We start from the raw sequence: 23,839 nt of genomic DNA on the forward strand, positions 1-23,839 counted from the left end.
ATACCCAAATGTATTTTTTGTGAGCAATGAAAACTATGGAACTGAGATTTTTTTCTGAGAAACATATGTGGAAACATCTATGTTTTCATCTATGCCAGGATTATTTTAATTTAAGACCCAAATTTTAAACAGTATATTAAAGTGATGCAGACTTTGATGAGGATACTACATTTTTTTTGTCTAGGATTGCTTAGAAATAGTTTAGATTTTATTGTTTCTTTTTTTTTTTTTTTTTTCTCTGAGAGAGAAACTCGAACTGAAAAGATCTCCACAGCTATTCATACTGTTTTAGATCAAATTAATTGAAGTTGTCCTTTTTATTTTTTTCTTCACATTGTCAAGTGTCTCTCTTCTTTAGGAAGAATTTCATATATTGACATTTGTAAGTCACACATCCACCAGTTCTTTCAGGAGGCTGTTCCACAGTTATATGTCACTGTCATGGAAATTAACCTCATCATTTGAAATGGAAAGTGTTTTTTTGCTTATCTTTATTTCTCAGTATATGCAAGCTTCAGCTTATATTTTTTTACATCATTACCTGCTGTTCAATTCATGCAGTGTAAGTAATAAAACAGTGTGAGGAAATGATTAAAGGACATAAAATCAACTATCAAAAGTGCCATTGCAGGAAAGAAGTAATACTAGACTGCCTGAAGGCACTGAGATGTAAAAGAAAGCAGAGCTGTGGTTCCTCCTTCCTAATCCTTGCCCTTTTTGTCTACTAGGTCCAAACAAACCAAATCAGAACTTCTTCAGACCCACCAAGAACCAAGAAACAAGATATTTTTAAGTTATTCAAATTTACAGAAAGCCTCAAAAATTTCATCTTAGGCATACATGCTCTCTTGTGCTTTTTTCCTTATCTTTTAGTGGCTAAATGAACCCATAGGAATTTTATGCTATTCTTAATTCTTGGAGAAGCTAGAAGCTTTTGTTTCCTCTTTAACAGTCCTACATGCTATGGGTTTTACTACCTAAGCATAATTTTTACAACAGGTGCCATAAGAGTGTAGATCAATGACAGTGTTTGACTTCATGGATAAAAATAGGATAATAAAAATAGGATAATAGCTATAGAAAATTCTTAATTAATCTAGATTTGCTGAACTTGGACAGACATTGCAATTCTTTTACCTTTAAAAAGCACGACCCAGAAGGAACATGAGATCAAGGCTGGGTGATTAGGAAAGAAGGTAGCTTAAAGTTAAATTTCTTATATATGAATGTATGCAAACAAATCAGTAGTGTATAATAAACATACACCTTGATCTGCATGAGTATATCCAGCTAGCATCAGCTGGCCAAGATTGCCTTCCTGATCATGGACATGTTAAAAATGCAATCATTTGACTACAATCTAAATTATGGGCTACAGTTTCACCTCTGATTTTACAGAAAAGTAATTTATCTTCAGAAATCTACTGGTTTAAAAAATGTAAGACTATCATTTGTCTTCTTCTTAGTCTCTGATCAAATGTAAATTACTACACATATGTGCCATCAGCGCTATAGCTGAGCTTTCATAATATACCAAATCTGTGGTTGTTGAGCAGTCTGAACTGTTCCTACCAGTCCATTTGGTGACCAGCTGTGGAACAAAGCTGGGAGGTTGCAACTGATCAATTTTAGAAATTTGCTTCGTGCACTTTCTACTTAAACTGTAAAATGCTACAGAAGTGCTACATGAAAATATGTGCAGTTTTGTCATGTTGTAGGCTGTTGGTGGAGGCTACTTGACACAGGATTAATGTGAGGTTCTTTTCCCATCTGGTAGGGTATATTGTCTCTGTGAGTTGGACCTGATTAATTGGTAATTAATCTAAAACAATTTGTGAGGATGAAAATCATTTGTTTGCTGATTATTCAGCAATTAATTGAAAGTCAGCTTCTGACCAAATAGAGCAAACAAAACAGATCAGTTCCTAAGACCTGGAGCACAAAGGCCCCCAGTGGCCTTTAGGCTGTATCTGGTATTGTCAGCTAACTGTCACATTTTGTCTCTGCTTATGCTGATGCAGCAACAAAAATATATGTGCCCATGCTTCTCCATCAAAAGAATGAAAGATCTGCTGGCTACCTCCATTCAGGGTATGGGTGGGAGCCCAAGGATAAGGATGTACAGCATTAGAAACAAAAATCTGGAATTTGCAACTGGATTTACACATTACTGTGGCTAACTGGTTAACTTACTGTAGAAGATGTACAAAAAGCTCAGCCAAAAAAAAGAAAAAAAAGAAAAAAGGAGAGAAAGGGATAATGAAAATATGTGAATAAGTGTAATGTGGAGTGATGAGGATTATATTTTTGAATATCCAAATAGAGAGTTGAAAATATAGCACACTGATCTAAATATAGCTTCTGGGATACACTATTCATTATTGCTTTATGAAATGCATTTGAAAATGATTATGACAATTGTATCGAGAAGCTAAACTGTATTGCAGACTTGTCAGTGTTAATACTCCTAAAGACAAAGAGTTTCCTTCTTTCTTTTTGTTACTGGGAAATTTTTACTACTATATTTTAGCTACTGCTACAGTATGGTCTTTGATTATTTATTCATGAGGAGTGTTTTCTGAGGTGACATTGAATATTAATAGCATTACGTCAGTATAGGCGCAGTGATAATATAGGCATATAATGTACATAGCATTCTTGCATGGATATTTTCCCATGAATATCTATTTTTAACTACCATTACAGTATTTATAAAAACCTGAAGACTGCTTATGCAGCAATTGTTTTTGAAATGGTAGGTTTCACACTTTGGAATAAAGTATAAGGACCTTAACATATCCAGCTCTGAGGCTAGAATGAGAAATGACATTTGCTACTTGAATGTAAAAAACACTGAGATGATATGTGCTGCAAAAGCTTTAGCTCTGGTAGCGTTATCTGAATCAGCTTGGTTAATGACTCATTTCAGGTGCTTCAGAAGTGTGTTTAAACAACACATACACCAAGGTTTGCCTGGTAAAATCTCATCTCAAGCATCTTCTCTTATATTAGTACCACTTCTGTGAGTCAGACGATGAATCTGGTGGTGCTTCCAGGCTGCCCTACAAGCTGGTGGTCATGCTTTCTCCAGAAGAAACCATCATCTTCCAATATCAGGCACAAAGGTGGAAGCTGGCCCCAGGACAGTAAGCATATGTGATTATAAGCAGCTCAAATAAAAAATGAGAAAGAGTCAGAAGTTATGTTTTTTTTTTTTTTTTTAATTTTTATTTTTTTTTGGTTGGTTGATTTTCCAGGAGAAATGGCCAGAAGGCATATAATAAAGGTTTTATTAAAACCTTTTTAACAACAAGATCAATCTAAACAATGATCTAGAGCATGTCTATATTCATAAATACAGAGAACATAAGCTATTCATCTTATATTTAGAATTAATATATATATATTTATATATATTATATTATATATATATTAATATATAGAGAGAATTAAAAGTAAGTAGGAATGGGCAGTTAAACCACAGACCTCAAGCTTATCTCCATAGTCAAGCACACCAGTGAGTACTAAACTGAGCACTCATGAAAACTTCTGTCTAGCACTGTAGTCAGACAGCTGGACAATGAGCCTCGATCTTATAGATATTCAGGTCTCAGGCCTGGGAAACTTCCGAATTACAGAAGTGCTGGCTGCAGTTGGACATAAATGTGGTGGAAATTAAGTAACTGGGCTCCTGAATTAATACAGTAAACATCAATGTTCTTGAATCAGCAGAAAAATTCCTTGAGATACTGAGCCCTGATTCAGGCCCTAATCACTTCCTTCTTGTACTGTTAGAACCAGGATTTTAAATTGAATATTAATTGCAATTAAGCTTACAATTAATACTCCATGAACAGTCATGCCTAGTTTTTGAAATTCATTCCTTACTTTTGAATAATACAGCAAACTGAAGTTACTTAATAATTGTTCTCAAGCTGAGTGATTTTAACATCCACAAATTACCTTCCTAAATGCATTGTAAAACATGGCATAAAATAAGGATTCACAATCTACATTATATTGTGCTGTATAAATTATGAGTTTGGTTTTGCATGTATATTCTTCTTTAATAAAAACATTCTGTTGTATTTCCTTATCTGAAAGTAGCAAAGCTGAAATGTTGAAAATAAAAACCTGAAAAAAGAGCCATAACTGATCACACTGCCAATGAAGTCATGCAAAAAGGAGTCATTCCGTAATGGACAAATTGAAAACAGGAAAAAACAAACAAACAAACAGACAAAAAACAGAAAAGACACTTAAAGTAAGGCTTCGAAAAATGCTGATACGAATGATTCTAAAATATTTCTTACCTTCTTCAGTCATTGTGTCATAATATTTTAGGTTTCCATATGATCCAAGCTCTACAACATCACAGTAAAAGACACAAAGATAAGGAACCAGAAGACATTCAAGAAATGTACACGTTTTTGCATGTGCTTCATAAACTTCAACAGCGATGCAAAAAAATTTTGCAGGACAGTGAAACATGGAGTACAGAAATGGAAGTGCCTTTCCCCCCCACCAGAAATTTCACAAGTCACTTGCTTTATATGAGTAACTTGCTAGACTGAGATTTAGGAGAAGCATCAAAATCTACTATTCAGCCTTTTCAAGGTGATTACCAATTTGGTGTCTCCTTATTTGGGAATAACATAACAAACCTTGACAGGATTTGAGCAGCAGGAGCTTTGGAAAATGAGCTTTTTTAACATGTCTCAGGACATACAATCAAATAGTTACACATCCAAAACATAATAAATTTAAAACATAATCTCAGAAATTGTGCATTACGCTGTCTCACATACATTGTTCTGATACCAGTGCAGACGCTGACATGCTGTAGAGTGTTACTCAATTTAACCACTCTCATTATTTGTGAAACCAGAAAAGATACATTTACTCACTTTACTGGGGGCTATGAGACCTAAATTCATTAACATTAAATAGATCTCAATATGATTATAGTCTATCAGATCAGAGAAAAGAATGGAATGCAGAGGTCTGTGGGTCTTTAGGACTATGCTTATTTTTCCGTGTGATACAGATTTATACAAAATATTTTTTTTTTCTCCAGTTGCTGCTTTACACCTCATTTTTGAGTGAAAGTATATTCTTTCTTCCTTCCTTCCTTCCTTCCTTCCTTCCTTCCTTCCTTCCTTCCTTCCTTCCTTCCTTCCTTCCTTCCTTCCTTCCTTCCTTCCTTCCTTCCTTCCTTCCTTCCTTCCTTCCTTCCTTCCTTCCTTCCTTCCTTTCTTTCTCTCTTTCTCTCTTTCTCTCTTTCTCTCTTTCTCTCTTTCTCTCTTTCTTTCTTTCTTTCTTTCTTTCTTTCTTTCTTTCTTTCTTTCTTTCTTTCTTTCTTTCTTTCTTTCTTTCTTTCTTTCTTTCTTTCTTTCTTTCTTTCTTTTTTAAAAGCATATATTCGTATATGTTTGCATATGTAAAATACAATATATTAATATTGGTCTCAGCATTCTATATAACAGGACAGAGAAAAAATAAGAACATGGAACAATCTGTAAACAACTTGTTGAGGAATCTGTGGATGGTTTGTTATTTTTTATGTAAAATGTTACAATTGAGTTTCTGATCATCCAACCTTTGACAGAGCATAATCATACAAAATGGATCCTTAACAGTTTGATAGTGGTGTTTTCTTTGGAAATATTCTCTCTTCATGTTTATGAATCTGTTTAAGCAATTAACTATACAAATGCTGGTCAATTATTTTGCTTTTAGCTGCTGCACCTCATGATCTTTCAATGTTTTTCCACACAAGTGAATTTTAGTGAAGGTTTGGCCATTAGTTCTTAACTGTAAAATAGTGATATCACATAAAACATATGCTTTAAAAGTCCTTAGTTTTTAATCTATTTGATGATACCTAAATCTGCCAAATGAACATTTCTACAATGCAGAGAAAAAAAAGTGTGTAACTAAGAAATACATGCTATTACCAGTGTTAACTTTATAAATGAACTGTGATTGATTGTAAAGATTCTTTCAGGGACTTGTTTTAACAAAACCAATTACAAATATTGGCATACTCCTGCTTGTACAAGTCTCTTATTTGCACATAAGTAAACCCATTAGCATATGACATTACTCTAGGTCTCTGTTAAAGCAAAGAAAGATGTCATTTAAAGGGAGAAATTTACCTATTGTTACGTGATGTTACAATGATGTTACATATTGTTACAATGATATATAATGAATATACTGTTTTGTAAAAAAAATAAAATAAAATAAAATAAAATAAAATAAAATAAAATAAAATAAAATAAAATAAAATAAAATAAAATAAAATAAAATAAAATAAAATAAAATAAAATAAAAATCTTACTGTTGTAACATAATCTTTGTAGCTACTTTTACACAAAGGAAGCTGTCCAACAACCTTGGTTTAGCCCTAAAAACTTGAATTCCTTATCCTGGGAGAGCTCCCTATAACTTCAATTTGCATATTGAACCATTTGGGACCACATGTGCTTTTTAATTCAGGTACCATGTCCACCAACTAAGGGGCCAGCAACTTTGTTTAAATTTATTCTCATTGATCATTGTCTTGACATTTCTATGGTCAGATTTGCTAGAACCTGGGGTAAAGTGTCCACTGGAGGAGGAGGATGGTAGTGGAAGACAGATGCGAAAAGGAACCCAACAGTAATCACAGAAATGGGAGAACACAAAGGAGACGACACTGCCTGAGAGGTACTGTTTAAACTCATGGAGAAAAAAGAGTGCAGGAGCACAAGTGAAGATGGACGAAGTTGAGAAGAAGGATATACCATGGCAACAAAAAGAAAAACGAACAAAATCAACTGGAGGCATGAGGTCTCCAATACAATGGCTGAAACAGAAGAAGTTTCAGAGGAAGCCAACAGGAATGGTGAATTATGCTCCATCTCCAGAAGAAATAAAAGTAGCAGCAAAAAGGCAGGGCACTTGACATACTGGCCATCTGTTTTAGGCCTGCTTGCTTCCAATCTGAAGTGAGAGATACAAGGCAAACAAGAGAGAAAAAAAGGAGGCTGATATTGCGGAAAAAGAGAAAAGAAACAAACAGATGTGTATGACAGTGCATGATGCTGACAATAGTTATGCTCCAGGTAATATTCAACACACCAAGGATTAAACTAGGTTAATTCTTGCAGTTAGCAAAATTATTTCCAGGAAAAAAAAGAAAAAGAAAAAAAGAAAAAAAAAAAATCTTGCCAATGAGATTATGCTACACAAAGCTTTTGTAGTCTTATACGCAGAGAAGAACATTTTATAGAGTCAACAGGCCACTGGCTGCAATGCACAGCTATGATGCTGGAAACTGTCAGCTGCACGTATTCGCATGAATTACTTTGTAGATTTCAATATGACTTGGGTCAGTGCTGTTCAGCAATACCTGACATCTGCCTCTATACAGTCTGCCTCTAATGTACTGGTTTCTGTTATAAAATTTTATGTTATAATAGGATTCTGTTCAATATGACTGTAAGTAAACTCAAACTCAATTGAAGTTATTTAAAAAAAAATGGATTTGAAAAATTTGTCAGCTTTTAAAATAAACTGATTTTAAATGGCCTTGGAAATCTGAAATATTGTGATAGAGAGTGTTTGAAAAGATAAAAAAATATATATCCAACATTATTAAAATTTGATAAGTCCAGTTTTGTCAACATGGTATGTGGTTCCCACACAGGTCACAGCAGACAGACTGGCTGCCAGCCAGTACCAGCATCCCCACTGGTCACAGAAACAAAAAGGATGCTATGATGCAGCTTAACAGCTGATCCTCAACAGTGACAGAGACAATGAATTAATTTGTTGCCTTCTGCATATTTTTTACACCAGAAGAGAACAGAGGGTTCCTGTTAATCCTGTCTGACATTCCTGAAGAATTACGACAAATTTGCCTTATTACCTACTGTTCTCTATTACATATGTAGTTGCCACAGACTATCAAAGTAAACAGAAAGAATATTGTTACTCAACAGTGCCACATTGATTACAATTTCAAACAATATACCTAATTACTCACTTTATTTTCAATGTTCATAGGTACTCTCTGTGGTAAAATGCTAATTTCTGCCATAGTCTCTCATGGAAGGAAAGCGCAGCCATTATTTCTGGAGCTCTTCGATCTCTTGCTACCAACATCTCAGATACTGACTGCAGGTGTCCCTCATAATGTTAGGAATCTCTGGCCAAGAGATTCTCACAGTACTCATAAGACAAATACCTGCTTTAAAGTAACCACCTAGAAGTGTGTACCCATGAAAACTGTGGTTTTCAGGCTCTCAAAAACAAGTAATACATTGTGGGTATCTTAGACATGCACAAGATTTCCATTTGGCATAAAAATACATATTTGCATGAAAATGCATCTCACACTTCTTCACAGTAATTAAAAATCTTCTGAGTTAACATATCTTTCATTCAAAACAGAAGTGATAAGGAGAGATCACTGAAGGTAACACCAGAATTTTTAGTGTAGCTCCATTTTGTGTGACTTCCAAAGTCATGAAGGCATCAAAGCATAATACTTAGTCAGCATCAGTGGCAGCTTGGCTTGGAAGGAATTGTTAAGCATTCTGGAATGAACAAATGGAGAGCATAGCTTTTTCCTGAATTTTCAAACCCAAGCCCATAAATTCAAGCTATCAAAAGACTGAATACATAAGATAGGAGGGAGAAGTGAAACAAGAAAGTAAAGGCTCAAAACTGGTAAAGAAATTGAGAATGAGCTTGTAGTCAAGAACTGCAACTTCACACCAGTCAAATAATTACTAAAAACTTTGTAAGCATGAAACCTATTAGAGTTATATTGGCAAAAAAAGGGAATTTTGTGGAAGAGTTTGCACATATGATTCTGAAGGTCTGCTGCTTCTTGACAGTTCTTCAGAAGAAGTAACAAAGATTTTAGTATGGTCATGCACTCTCACTCTTCAGTGGTCTACTGCATACAAGTGGGCACATGGAAAAGGCAAAAAGTGTATGAAATCAATATGTCACTAGTTTGAGGAGGCCACTTCTTTTTATTTTAAGCGAGGAAAATACACAAAATTTCAGTAGGATACATAGTTTACGTCTGTTAAGACATAAACAAACAACAACAACATAAACAGCAAAGCTTTGATGATCTCCTTAATGAAGACTTAAACCTGATGAGGATTCTCTTCTCTTTTGGAGTGGGTCAGAATGGACACAAGAGAAAACCAAGGAAACAGCGTCCCAGTGAGAGAAACTACAGGGAACCCACAACTAGTGATTAATGCTCCCTGTGTGCTACAGAAATGCAGGATCTGAATGCTATTCACTGATGGGCTTCATGGATCATAGGCTTGTGGTGGGGTAGCTATGACACCTCAGTAGACGTTCTCCAGCAGATCCTGCTGCCACTGTTGGAAATACATGGACATCACTCCCCAGCACAGCTGGGGACACTACTCCCATGTCCCCAGCAGGTTTAAACCACAGAGTTGGGCTAACACAAACTTTATCCACTCAGTTTTATAAGTTGACCTACTCATTCTTGCTGAGTATCAGCATCTGACAAGCTGTCAGATGGAAAAGAGCTGTGACACTTGACAGAGAAATGCTGCAATAAGCTCATTGGCTAGCTGGATCTAAAACAGGCTGTCTGTCTATTGCTTATTGTCTATGAAGGCTGGGTTTATGACAATAGAGTTTTCCACTGAAGGCTGTAGGTTTACATTAGTGCTACTTAAATCAAAATATATTCCTACATATTTTGTGGGACAATAGCAAGAACAGAGGTCGACACTGGGGGAGAAAGGGTATGGAAGAAGTCAGAATGAAAGTTCCTAATAGCAGTGTAGTTAATTATTCCTCTTTGATTATACTGTTCCACGGTGAATAGAAACTTTGAATGAAGAAATTAACAGCTTAATAGAAAGCCTACAGCTTTGGGGATAAATATGCTTTGTTTACTTTTTTATCCTCCAAGATAAGAATGAAGATAATTTTTGCTAATTCTGTGTTTAGAAGTGATTTTAAGGGTGTCTTTTTTTCTGACTGTACTATGGTTTTTTATCAAGTATTTTGCATTTATCATAATGTTTTTCTAATTATGTATGTTCTGGATGGATCTTCTAAATAGCCTCCTACAATAGACAATAGTAGTGGGTGTGGCTGGCATGGAATTAACTTTCCCTGGAGCAGCCCATACAGCATGGCAAGAAGTGGGGAGAGGACATTACCAGGGTAGATGTCCTAAACCAACAAAAGAGATATTCTATACCACATGAGGTCACACTCAGCAATAAATGCTGGGCAAGGGGAAGGGTTTTGGGTTTATATGGCAAGGGTTTGGTAGATGGGGGGCTACATAAGTGGCCTCTGTAAGCAGAGCCCAGCAGCTGCCCCATGTCAGGTCAGAGCCACCTTCCGCCAGCTCCAAAGGGCCCTGCTGCTGGCCAGAGCCAAGCCAAGAAGTGATGTTGATTGAGCCTCTGAGAGAGCAGATTGAAGAAAGGGAAAAAAAATGTTGCACAGCAGCAGTTGGGAGAAAGAGGAGTGAGAACCAGCCCCGTAGACCCCAAGGTCTGCAGAAGGGCAGGAGGTGCTCCAGGCACAGCAGCAGTTCCCCTGCGGCCTGTGGAGAGGGCCCTAGTGGAGCAGGCTGTCCCCCTGCAGCCCATGGGTCCCACATGGAGCAGATCTCCACACTGCAGCCCGTGGAGGAGCCCCCGGTGGAGCAGGTGGATGTGGCCTGGAGGAGGCTGCGGCCCTTGGAGAGCCCCCGCAGGAGCAGGCCCCGGGCCGGAGCTGCAGCCCGTGGAGAGGAGCCCACGCAGGAGCAGGGGTCTGGGGGGAGCTGCCGCCCACCCATGGGGGACCCGTGCTGGAGCAGTTTGCTCCTGGGGGATGGATGGACCCCATAGTATGGAGCTGTGTGGTAGCAGGTCTTGAAGAGCTGGTGCCTGTGGGCAGCCCCTACAGGCTCAGTTCAGGAAGGACAGCATACCATGGGAGGGACCCCATGGGGAACAGGGGCAGAGAGTGACCATGAAGGAGCCGCGGAGACGAAGTGACAGGGACTGATCGCAGCCCCCATTCCCCTGCCCTGCTCAGGGGAAGGACATAGAAGAAAGTGGATGGGAGGAGAGTGTGTATAGTTTGCTTTTACTACTCACTGTTCTAGTCTGCTAGCGATAGGCAATAAATTATATTAATCTCCCTTTTTCTGAGTCTGTTTTGCCCATGACAATAATTGTAGAATGATCTCCCTGTCCCTATCTCAAACCCTGAGCCCTTTCCAGCATATTTTCTCCCACTTTCTCTTTGAAGAGGTGGAGTGAGAGAACAGTTGTGGTGGAGTTCACCTGTCCAGCTGGGTAAAGCTGAACAAGAAGGAGAGGGCTGGCTCTCATTATGAAGATGTCTATCCTCCCAAACAATTGCTACACTCATTGAGGCCTTGCTTTCCAGAACGTGTCAAGCATCACTCATTGATGAGAAGTAGAAAATAATTTTATTTCCCCTCTTTGCTTCTGCACAGCCTTTGTTTGTCTTTTCCCTCTTTCTTTTCCCTATAATGAAATTATCCTTATCTCAACCTTTGAGCCTTTTTCTTTCATCATACTCCTCCCCTCTTCCTTTGAGGAGGAGGAGTGAAAGAGAGCTTGTGGTGGAGGAGTCTAGCTGCCCAGCACAGTAAGACCACCACAGAAATTTCCTATTGGAAGGATTTTCTTCCCCCTTTAAACCTTTCTGATATGATTTCTGATCTGGGTTTACTTTCATCATCATGTTTTACAGCATCTCCTTTCAAAATTCACTTTTTTTTTTTTTTTTTTTTTTTTTTTTAAAGAAGGGTGAATAGGTGGGCCAGAGAACTTAGAGAAATTCATATTATGACATCAAGCATTTTAAGAAACATTTTTCCCCAACTTTTCCTATCTCTCACAGTCTTGAGAAAATTCCATTAGATAATCAGAGACCCAGCCACAAACATAGAAAGAAGGCCAGTTCAAAAATTGTGCTAGATAAATTGTAGTGGCTATCCAACCTAAAGTTGAATCAACGCTTGATTTGGTTTCATCAGCAATGGTAGATTAGGATCAAAGAACTCTCAACACTAAAAGCATGTGAAAGATCTGGTGGAGATTAATATTGCAGGTGTATAATGAGAGTCCTAACCCTTGGCAGACCTATAACAAAAAATAATGCCTTTGTACATAGACTGTTTGAGGTAAAATGTACAAATCCCACAAATTAAAGAATATCAGACATCGTGAATTTTAAAAAGGAGTAACTCTTTTGAAAAAAAAATCTTTTCACTGAAACTCAGCATAAATTTGACTCCCACCTTTTGTGTACTCCATTTACCTGCCTGAATTTAAGAAGTGATTGGACTGTGCACTTAGTCACATGGTCTAAACTTTTGGGTAGACCTATGCGGTCCCAGGATTTGGACCTGATGATCCTTATGGGTCCCTTCCAACTCGGGATATTCTATGATTCTATGATTCTACCTCTTCAGTTTCTCATAGACTACTTATATCCCATGTAGGACAGACTGGGACAGCTGTACGAGTTTGTATGTATTATTGCTGCAGCAGGCAGAGTAGAAAAAGCAGATTTTTCAAAAAGCAAAACCCTTTTTCTCCTACTGGCTCTAGATAATCTAAACTATGCAATTTTTAAGTCAGTGTTGTAGCCTACTTTTTTTGCCTGTGGGCTTTCAAGCTGCCAGTTTCTGAAAAATGGAAGCCTTGCCATTGAGTTGATGCAGTGGCAAATACAAAGGGATCTCTTTTGGATCCAAGAAATACATTAAATAATAATAACTGCACATTTAGAATTCTATCTTTATGGATTATGTTGGATTATGTATGGATTATGTTGGATTATGTATGGATTAGTGTTGTTACTTTGTTAACACACCTAAGCAAATAAAGGAAATCATTTAAATGATAAGGCAGAAATTCACGTTGATGTTTATAGTTGACAGTTTATTGACCAGTAGGCAGAACATTGGGTAATAACTAAATTATGTGATGCTTTGTGTCTCTGGGCTTTACAACAGAATGTGGTTGCCTTCCATCTTGTCTCTAAATTGTAAGCCTCTGTTCCTGTTCTTTCTCCTTATGTGTCCTTACCCTGTTGTTTACTGTAGGTGTTTTTGCCCTGATAATAATCTTATTAAACTTGTCTGTTTTTATTATAATTAGTTTATCATAATTTTATCTAATTGCAGTGTGAACAGAAACATAATTAAAAATGTACACAATCATACTCATAGAGTTCTGGGCAGCTCAGGACAGTAACAACACCCAAAAGCAAGATCTGTTTGTTTCTTTTGTCTTAGTGCACCACTTAAAATGGAGATTGAAAACACCCATTTCTCACAGACCATACTGTCTAGCAAATCTTATGGTACCAAAGATTGTCAGAGGTGTGAGAGGATCCATGGGTTTTTAATTGATATATGTTAAAAGGCAAGTATTTTTAAGGAGGTAACTAACACATAAGTAACGGAAAAAAAAAAAAAAAGTCATGTAAATGCATATTATGTGTCAGACACTGCTTTTGATATTTCTGAGTGATTATTTTTTCATTTAAGAAAAGCATGAAGTATCTTATTCCTGATGGCTTTGCTTCCTTTTCCAACTTACCAAGACATGTGCTATGCATTTTCTAGGACACAGAAACACCAAAGGACAAGTGATAAATTGTCAGAATTGACCCTGTCTGGGTCAAGGACAGTTCCCACTGACTTTGAAGGGGTTATTTCCTTCCAAAGAATTTCTAATATTCATGCAAATAGGAATTCTAAAATGTAGACATGGAGACTGCATTTTCCCAATGATATCAGGGGCTTTACCACTAATTCTGATGGTGACAGGATTTTACCCAGTAGCTGTGTGTTCGGGCTCTGGCTGGGATGGAGTTACCTCTCCCTGCAGCATTCCATATAATTCTGCGTGTTGCGCTTGTAGATAGAACTGCACTGGTATCACACCAGTGTCGGGTCTGCTACTGTGCAGTGCTGGCACAGCACCAAGACTCCCTCCAAACCCCCCAGGAGCCAGCAGGCTGGGGCTGGGCAAGAGATGAGGAAGGAACATCACCAGGGCAGGTGACCTAAACCCACCAAAGGGATATTCCACACCATGTGGTGTCACACTCAGCAATAAAAGGTGGTGGAGGGGAAGAAGAGGGGAAGCTCTCATTACAAAGATGTCTGTCCTCCCAGATAACCATTACATGTATTGAGGCCCTGTTTCCCAGGGCACGGCCAAGCATCACTTGTTGACAGGAAGTAGAATATATACATATTTTTTCATTCTTTGCTTCTGCACAGCCTTTGTTTGATTTTTCCCTCTTTCTTTTCCCTTTAATTAAATTATCTCAAACTTTGACCCTTTTTCTTTCCATCATACTTTCTTCTCCCCCTCTTCTTTTGAGGAGGAAGACTGAAAGAGAGGTTGTGTTGGAGTTTAGCTGCACAGCAGGTAAAACTGTTGCACTGTGATACCTGGCATTCTGGAATGCTGGAGACATACATGTACAGCTCCAGATGCAATGAATTGCCATTCCCATTTTCAGCATGTCTGAGAAAGGGCAGCGTCTGCTTCTCTCACAATCCAGTCAGAATGTCCAATCAACCTGCTGAGAAGGAAGTAATCTACCAAGTGCAAACCACCAAAGGAAGGCGGAGGACTTTCCACTTCAATAGAAAGCCCCTCATAACCACTGTCATGTCCTTATCTATCCAGACTTATCAACCATTCATGTTCTTTGTCATTAATAATTTTTTAACAAGGAAATTCAGAGTTAGGAAGAAACTTAGAATAAAACCAATGCCATTAAGCATGGAATTGCATAGTCAGGACAACTGTACCCTGCTCTGGAATAACACTTGCATTTAAATATTCATGCCTTCCTTTCACACTCTGTAGGGAATCCCAGGAAGAAAATGCTTTCTGAAGAACAGAGTATCACTGGAAAATATCATGGGATGTGAGATAAGAATTTTGCCTGCAGCGAGCAGCTTGAGTAGATTCTATTTAAAAGAATAAAACATGACATATAGAAATAAATTGATGATAAAACTAACACTTACCACAAAACAAACACAAAGGATACATTTCAGGTTTTAGAAAATAAATTAGAAAAGGCACCAGAAAATTTCTGTTATTTAAACTTTTCTACCTACACAGAAGAATGCTGATTTAAATGGTGATCTATGCTGCTTATCTTAGAAATTCAGGCTGCTTATATGATTAGAGTGCTTTACCAGTGTGGAAATAGTGACTTAATAAAAGTAGGGAAAACTTAGTTATTTAAAAGGAAAGGGAGACCAGTTCTTCAATTTTTAAGTAGCTTGAAATTCTGTAAGTTAAACTAGTATAGAGTGCTGCCTTGCTGCCTTCTCCTGTTTGTATTTTGAGACAGATGAAGTTAAGAAGACCTGTCATTTATTGGTGTAGAGTTTGAAAGGTACACAACAAGCAGCTACATTTTGTCATTGAATTGCCCATTCTGAGAGAAATTTGTACAGGTTTCTTTGTACCTTAAGTTATGTATAATAAAAGCACATCCAATTTTTGATGCACGCTATAGACACATTCTGTGGAAAGGATAAAAGTTCCAAACCTGCTCACCCTATTGTCACTGAAAGTGAAGCTATTGTAATTAGAAAAAGCAAGACCAACATTCCCAAAATATGACAAGAATGAATTGCATGTATGCTAAATGAGCCCACTTATTCAAACAATTCAGACTTAAAAATTCCACTTGTTTGGTTGTAGGTACAGATTCAAAATGAACATTTAGATATATCAGCTGAAACATAACTTCAAAATAAAATTTGCTCTATGCCAAAAGCCCATGTCTTTGTAGACAGCTCAAGTTACACAGCTGTTACAGTGAGATTTATATCTTATGTGTGCTACATGGAAGTTTGTAATTTCAACTATCCTTTTCTTAGTCTATCCTTAACTTCTAAATCTAAAGTAATATTTTTTGATTCCATAAGGGAAACAGCTATTTCTCTCTTAGTGTTCCAAGATATATTAACAGTATCTAAGGTAACATCTCTGTCTATAGATCTGTCTTTAGCTGAACATAATTCATGATTTCTACCTTAGTTTTCCTTATCTTATGTTTGGGGAGTTCAGTTTGATGTTGGAAATATCTGTAAAAATACTCATCTACATTAACCATGCAACTTCAGGTGCCTAACTGAGGAATAGAATTTTTGTGGTCTCTACGTAGCTGAAAAGTAAAGGGAAAGGAGGCCTCAGTGGAGCGTTATGGTTCCTCAGTGCTAATGACTGAGCTGAGAACCATGCCATTGAAAGCCAATCCATCAACCTTCTCTTGCAGCAAAGAAGGCCAACAGCATGCTGGGCTGCATTTTGTAGACCATTGTAGCATGTTGAGGGAGGTCATCCTTCTCCTCTCAGCACATGCAAGACACATCTGGGTTCCGTTACCATAATGAGTAACTTGGCTACAAAAATGATGAAAGGTTTGGAGCATCTGTCATATGAGGAGATGCTGGGAGAGCTTGGACTGCTTAGCCTGGAGGAGACAAGGCTCAGAGAGAACTTATCTGTGTTATATCCAGGTACATCCATTTAAACCTGATGGGGGAGATGAAAAAGCATGAACCAGACTCTTCTTGGAAGCACCCGTTGATAGTGTGCAAGCCAATTAGCACAAATTAAAAATAAGAACATTCCATTTTTATTTATTTATTTGTTTTACTATGATGGTGGTCAAACTAACAGGTAGCCCAGAAAGACTGCAGAGTCTTCATCTGTGCAGATATTCAAAATGAATGGATTCAGTCCTGGGCAACTGTCTCTAGCAGATCTTGTTTGAGCAGGGTGCTGGCCTAGAGGAGTTCAGGAGGTCCCCTCCAAATTAAATGAAATAAAAAAAAAAGATTCTGTGAAAGGTAGCTATATAAAGGGCATGAGTATCTGCCTTTGTAAGACAGGATGCTCTCTATCTTCATATCAGACTGAGATTCTGCACAATGGAGAGAAAGGCAAGAAACGAGATTATAACTAACAGCTATTAATTTGTTTGTGAGCCTGGCAGGGAGCCCCCATCTTCTCTGGCAGATGTCCCTTGCAAACGTTTCAGCCTTCAGCAGAAGAGAAAGCCAGAAAGCTCATGTTTTTCTGCTCAGAGGGCTGTTTCTCTGTGGCATGCCAGGAGAGGAAGTAAGAACATTTCCGACTTGAGTAAGAACAAGTGTGAAAGGATCTAGAATAGAGAATGATACGTAGTCATTTTGTTGAGATTTGCATTATTTTTCATGATAAATAAAATGCTGTTGTGGTTAGAAGCCACAAAAAATTAATTCTTTCATCTCTGAAACAGTGCTAAGAAGTGTACTGCAGTCCTGCAGAGTCCATGTGCTGGAAGCGAGGAGATTGGAAGTGCTCAGGTTACTTCAGCAATGCAGAAGGTGAGCACGGCCCACAAGTTAGTGATATCTTAGTGATATGGTTTAGTGGAGGACTTGTTCGTGTTAGGTCAGAGGTTGGACTAGGTTATCTTGGAGGTCTCTTCCAACCTGGATGATTCTGTGATTCCGAGTTGGTGGGAGCTGTGCTTCCTGGCCTTTTTTCTCTGAGGATGTTAACAAATAAACAGCTTCAGCCAAAAAAGAGGTACCCAGTTGGGGTGAGGTGTTGTAGATTATCTAGGCTGAAGGAAGTAGTAGAGCACAAGGGTTTTGCAACATGAGACCAAAACTGAGAGCCTGCTAACTGATCAGTCAAGTGAAAGTTACCCAACCTTTGACAGTTGTCTTTGGGGTAAACTGACATTTTAGTAAAGGACACAGGTAGCAACAGCAAAATAAGCAAAAATACCTTGAGGTGAATAGGAAAGCTGAGAAATTCTTAACATCAATACCTAGGAACACTACAGGATGTAAAGAGTAATTGTAAATACTTCACAACATTGTCAAAAACTTTGAGAATCACATTCTTTATTTTCCTGAGAAGTATGAATGCAGGTTTCTGCTTTTCATTTGTCAGAGCAGAAAGTGACAATAGTATGTTTTTGTGTATTCAGTAAAGGACGTGGCAGAATTGTCAGCTCAGCATTATGTAACGGAAGGTTACTTCTCTCACCAATAGCATGCACCATACTTACGTTTTCACAATAAATAAATAAATAAATAAATAAATAAATAAATAAAATGTAAAGCATATAAATAAACAAGAACTTTTCTTGCAGAGGTACATTCTGTAGTTTTCCATTTTGGAAATACAGTTAGAGAAGGGAATAGGAAAGAATTGTCAAAGATATGTATCTGTGACTGGGGACTGAGCTGTGACAGAGATATATATCATGCTCATTTTCATGCAGAGAATACTATTTGCATATGAGTTATATCCTTGTCACACAGGAACAAGGGAGTCAACATCTAGCTAAATCCTCCCTTGCCAAGGAAGATGTTTTGTTGGCCTGTGGCAGCCTATTAGCAGACAGAAATGTGGTGGTGCGATAAGGAAAAGATCTCATCCTTCCCATCCCCTGCTAAAGCTGTGCAAGAAAAACTATGTAGCCTCAGACTGCACTGACACTCTGAATCCCTACTTCACCACCAATATCTTCCCTTTTTAACAGACTACCTCTAGGAGTTTCCATGATCCTGAAGGTATAGCTCTTTAAATCAACAGCAGTAAGAGCCAGAGGTCCCACAAATGCAGACAAGGCCCAACCTTCCCCAGACCTCTCTGTGGTGGACAGGCTGTGTAAGCTACAGGAAGGTAGGCTTTCTATTCGTGGCAGAATAACATAACAGACACTTTTACAGAAAATACTTCCCATGATTTTCCTTCCTGCAAAACAACAGCACTTTACTATTAAAAGAGAGAGAGAGAGAGATCTTTGTAAATCCTACCCTTTAATAACTGAGGAATGTGCATTTCAAAACCAGGACTCAGACAAAGGTATTTCAGGAATACAATTAAAAATAAATAAATAAATAAATAAATAAATAAGTGAAGGACTGCCATGATTTATGCTTAAATTTCTTGGATTTTGGGTTGGGGCCTGACCAACACAGCAGGTCTGGTGATGCAATCCTTATTCATATGCGTAATGCTGTTATGAACAGTCCAGCTTGCTCCTGGGTGAATAAAAGACTGCCAGACCAGCACTTAGGCAGAAGCAAATTTGGCACAGGATTTCCTGGGGATTAATGACTGGCTGGGAGTAGATGATACCCTGATGCACAGGCAATCATTAATCTTAATCCCCAGGAAATGATCTGTACCAAGGTCATTATATCTGTAACAAGATAAAAGCAAACAAAAACTAATGTCATATGGATATTTATATTTTTAATGAACAATGAGGTTTCAACTGTAAAGTTTCCATCCAGCTAATGAATATCCTACACAATAACCTATTAGAGCAGCTGAACTCTTACCTTCTTTGAAGCCTTAAGCTGAAACCAAAATTTCAAGAAGATAAACCTTTATTTTCTTAGGTTGTTAAATACACAGCGTGTCTACACATCTGTCTGAATGCAAAGTGCCAAACATCCAGTGACTCCCACTGATCTCAGATGTTGCTCATCTGTCAGAGGTGGGCTGAACACTTTGCAAGCCCACTGCTCTCCAAGATTTAAGAAGCTGGCTTTCACAAGACAGGCACAAGCCATGGTAAAAAGTTAAAAACTTCCTCACTTGAGGGGAAGAGGAAAAAGAAAAGCAGATTCACAAGTGTGGAATTTTACATCCTGATCACTCTGCTTATCTGCATTTCGTAGAAAGTAAAAATTTCTTACGGTCATTTCTCTCTCGTATCATATCCTCCTCCTTACAATCAAGTGCATTTTCTAAAGGCTCTCAATTAAAGGAGAAGTTGGTTGTGAGCTCACAAATTAATTATTTAGAAGTAAATAACATGAGCTGTTTTTCTCTAAATACAATACATATTAAGTGCATAGCAATACAAATAAGTGCATAGGACAAGCCAATCTTTAAAAGTCATGCAGACTGTTTATACATTCATACCTATGCTACCACTAAGAGCATTTAGGTGGGACTTCTGATCTGTCAAGCTTGCAAAAGCCACACAAGTCCAAATGACAAAGCAGGTTGTCAAAGCTTTTGGTAACAGGGGGCTGCAGGGGTGGCCTCTGTGAGAAGAATCCAGAAGCTGCCCCACATTAGATTAGGGCCATTTTCATTCATCTTCAAAGGCATCCATCACTGGCCAGATCTGAGGCAATAAACAGTGTTGGCTGGGGCTCTGGGAGAGCAGATTGAAAAAAACAAAACAAACAAACAAACAAAAACACACACACACACAAAACCAAACCAAACCAAAACAAACAAAACAAAACAAAACACCACCACCACCAACAAAAAAATGCTGTGCAACAGCAGCAGGGAGAGAAAAGTGAGAGACAGCCCTGTGCTGCTTAGGGGTAGGGCATAGAAAAGTGTGGATGGGGAGAAGGTAGTTTTAGATTGCTTTTGTTTTGTTTTGTTTCTTATTGCTCTAGTTTTTTTAGTAATAGGTAATATATTATATTAATCTTCCTATGCTGACTCTGTTTTGCCTGTGACAATAATTGTTGAGTGATCTCCCCCTCCTTATCTCAACCCCTGAACCTTTTACATTGTATTTTCTCCCCCTTTCCCTTTGAGGAGGTGGAGTGAAGGAGCTGTTGTGGTGGACCTCAGCTGCCCACCTGAGAAAACCACCACCCACAGCAGGCCAGAAGGAATGCAAGTGCTGAGGAAGCCATCCCCAAGGAGGGTGAAAGGAAGCAGAGGAAGATGAGAGAGATGCAGTATAAGGACAAAAAGAGCAAAGTGAAGGAAGCAAATGGTAGCAAAATGGGGAAAGAGCAAGTGTGGAATAAAACAGGAGTAATAATGAATGGCAGGAGAAATTAGGGAGGAGGGCAGAAAGAGTATGCACAAGTGCAGGGGGGTGCCAGAATACTTGTGTATGTATGTGCTTTGATTTAAATCTTTCACACTCTTTTCCTCTGATAATTTTTTTTTTTTTAATGTTTTCATATACTGTGGTTTTGTTTTTTTTGTTTGTTTGTTTGTTTTCTGCAAATCCAAAAATATGGCCAATGATTTAATGACCTTTTGACCCATTAATCTAAGCATGATCTACTATGATCTCTGCAGAAATATTGAGGAGACCCAAGATGGCTAATATATGGCCAAAAAATGCTCAGAATTTCTTCCTGCTATTCCTTTGAGTCTGATCCGTACTGACCTTAATTGATTTGGAAGAAATCCTTTGGCCTCAGAGGCTGTACACAAGACCCATCATCTTTCATTATTAGCGCAACAGAGCTTATGTTCTTTAGCTTACACAAAACTCAAAAGTGTCATGAACTGCATGCTCATTTCTTCATTATGTACTGTTTTCTGTTGTAAGAAAGGGCATATGAAGTGGAGAGAGTAGTATGTGCCAAAGAAAGTTCCAGGTAATCCTTTACACTTCTATATCCCTTCAAAAGATGGGATTTTATAATAAAAGATTGTACTTCTCAGGCAGTTCCGGTAAATATTACCCCTTGTTTTATTTTCTAACAAGGAAATGCTATCAGCTTAAAAATTTACTTAGGTAGCATGGTACAGGGCTATTAAAGTAAATATGATGTGCCAGTTTATCGTTTTATCTTTATTTTATTTTATTTTATTTTATTTTATTTTATTTTATTTTATTTTATTTTATTTTATTTTATTTTATTTTATTTTATATTTTTTATTTTTTTTTTTATTTTATTTGATTTTATTTTTATACAAAGGAAAATTAAAACAGGAGAACATGAAGAAGTTTGGTGGGTTAAACTGATACAGAGACAAATAGATAACTGATAAAGCGTACAGCAGCTACCTTAACAGTTAGCACATATATTTTTGAGTTGAATACAAGATTCAAGTGCAACATCATCTATATTTACTGACTCATATTAACTACATGGGATAGCCACAGTATTTACAACAATAATCAAACTAAAATACCCTTTTTATTGTAGATGTTTGCAGAATTATCTGACTACAGAGTAATGAATTTGGCCACTTAGAAGCTCAACATTTCATGAAAATTTATGTGCATTCAGTGGAGACATGCAATAATCATAGATTCATAGAATTATTTGTGTTGGAAGGGACCTCTAAAGTTCATCTACTTCCAACCCTCCTGTCATGGGCAGGGACACCTTCTATTAGACCAGGTTGCTCAAAGCCCCATCCAACCTGGCCTTGAACACTTTCAGGGATGGAGCTTCCACAGCTTCTCTGGGCAACCTGTTCCATAGCCTCATCACTCTCATAGTGAAGAATTTCATCTGAATATTTAATTTAAATCTACCTTCTTTTAGTTTAAAATCACTACCTGTTGTCCTATCGCATAAAAAGAGTCCCTCTCTTGTTTTCTTATAGGCTTCCTCTAGTTACTGGAAGGCTCCTATAAGGTCTCCCCAGAGTCTTCTCTTCTCCAGGCTGAACAATGCCAACTCCCTCAGCCTGTGTTCATAGGAGTGGTCATCACTGGTCTCCACCTGGACATTAAGCCATTGACCAGAACTCTTTGGATGCAGTCCAATTCCTTATCCACCAAACAGTCCACCATGAAATCCATGCCCCTCTAATTTAGAGATAAGGATGTTGTGCGGGACTGTATCAAAGACTCTGCACAAGTCAAGGTAAATAACATCAATTGCTCTTCCCATGTCCACCAATGCTGTCCACTATAACTAACTGTCACCAAGTTAGTCAGGCATGATTTGCGCTTTGTGAACCCATGTTGGCTGTCTCCAATCATCTCCCTGCCTTCTTTATGCCTTGACATGGTTTCTAGGAGGATCTGCTCCATGATTCTAACTTTGATGTCTTCACACTATTTTCCACTGCCTTTTTGGACATTTTTTTATGAAACTTCTACATTAAAATACAATATTTACTGCAAATGTAGGTAGCAGGGTTTTTTTGCCTTTGTAAATTTTAACTCAGCAAGTCAGTTTTAATGAAACATACAGCTTTCATATTAGTGCCTTGTACTTAGAGTACAAGACCTTTGGATTCTGATTTTTGAAGAACATGAATTCCAGGAGAAATATAAGCATTTAGATAGAAAGCAAAAATAAAACTAGGACACAGTAAGGTATTATGAGCCAGCAAACCAGGACAATTATTTATTTATTTATTTATTTATTTATTTATTTTAGTTATTTAAATAAGGTGTATCCCTTGCAACTATCTCTATTAATCCATGTTGATTTCAAGAGTTTTACTGAAATAATGAGTAATTGCACTGAGTTACCTGATATACTTAACTACAAAACCTAATTTTCAAAAGTGCTGGGCTTCTGTGACTCCCTAGACAGATTTCATATTTTAAAACCCTTTTCTTCCTGTGTTTTCACAAAGGGAAAAAACTGGGTCACACTAGATGGTGCATGCTTGCCGTGGGTGAAAAGCAGTGGGACAAGGTCTGAATGCTGAATAATCTACATCTGGGAAACAAGTGAAATAAACCTGAACAGTACAGAAATACATAGTAACTGAGAGCTGATCTTATTGCTGAACCTTTGTCAAGTCCAAATTGAACTCCAACAAATGTTTCTAGCTTTCCCGTGGTCTTCAATCTGACAATTATTTTGTTTTCCTCTGCTAACAGGTTCTTCCCAGCCTTCTTCAGTTTTCTCTTATTTTAAAAAATGATTTGATGAAGTCTATTTACTGCTTCAGTTTGGAATTTTTGTTTGTGTAAGCACTTAGAGACATTGCATGTATCTGCAGCCCAACACCTTCAATTGCATGGAAAAGAGGAGCGCAAGAGATTGTCATGAAAAATTATATAT

General features: G+C 37.7%; 1 protein-coding gene across 3 annotated transcripts in view; it reads right to left on the minus strand.

The window, feature by feature from the left end:
• Positions 1 to 23,839, minus strand: part of SLC24A2 (solute carrier family 24 member 2) — a 180,080-nt gene that overhangs the window by 86,549 nt on the left and 69,692 nt on the right. For 2 of the 3 annotated variants that reach the window (XM_082783252.1, XM_082783250.1), the window contains exon 5: positions 4,314 to 4,364. The exons of the other annotated variant lie outside the window; for it this stretch is intronic. In XM_082783252.1, the coding sequence (XP_082639378.1) occupies positions 4,314 to 4,364 (51 nt within the window). The remainder of the gene's footprint in view (positions 1 to 4,313; positions 4,365 to 23,839) is intronic. 3 annotated transcript variants of the gene reach the window in all.

The sequence above is a fragment of the Aythya marila genome, assembly GCF_965140915.1.
Source record: "Aythya marila genome assembly, chromosome: Z".
Taxonomy (NCBI): domain Eukaryota; kingdom Metazoa; phylum Chordata; class Aves; order Anseriformes; family Anatidae; genus Aythya; species Aythya marila.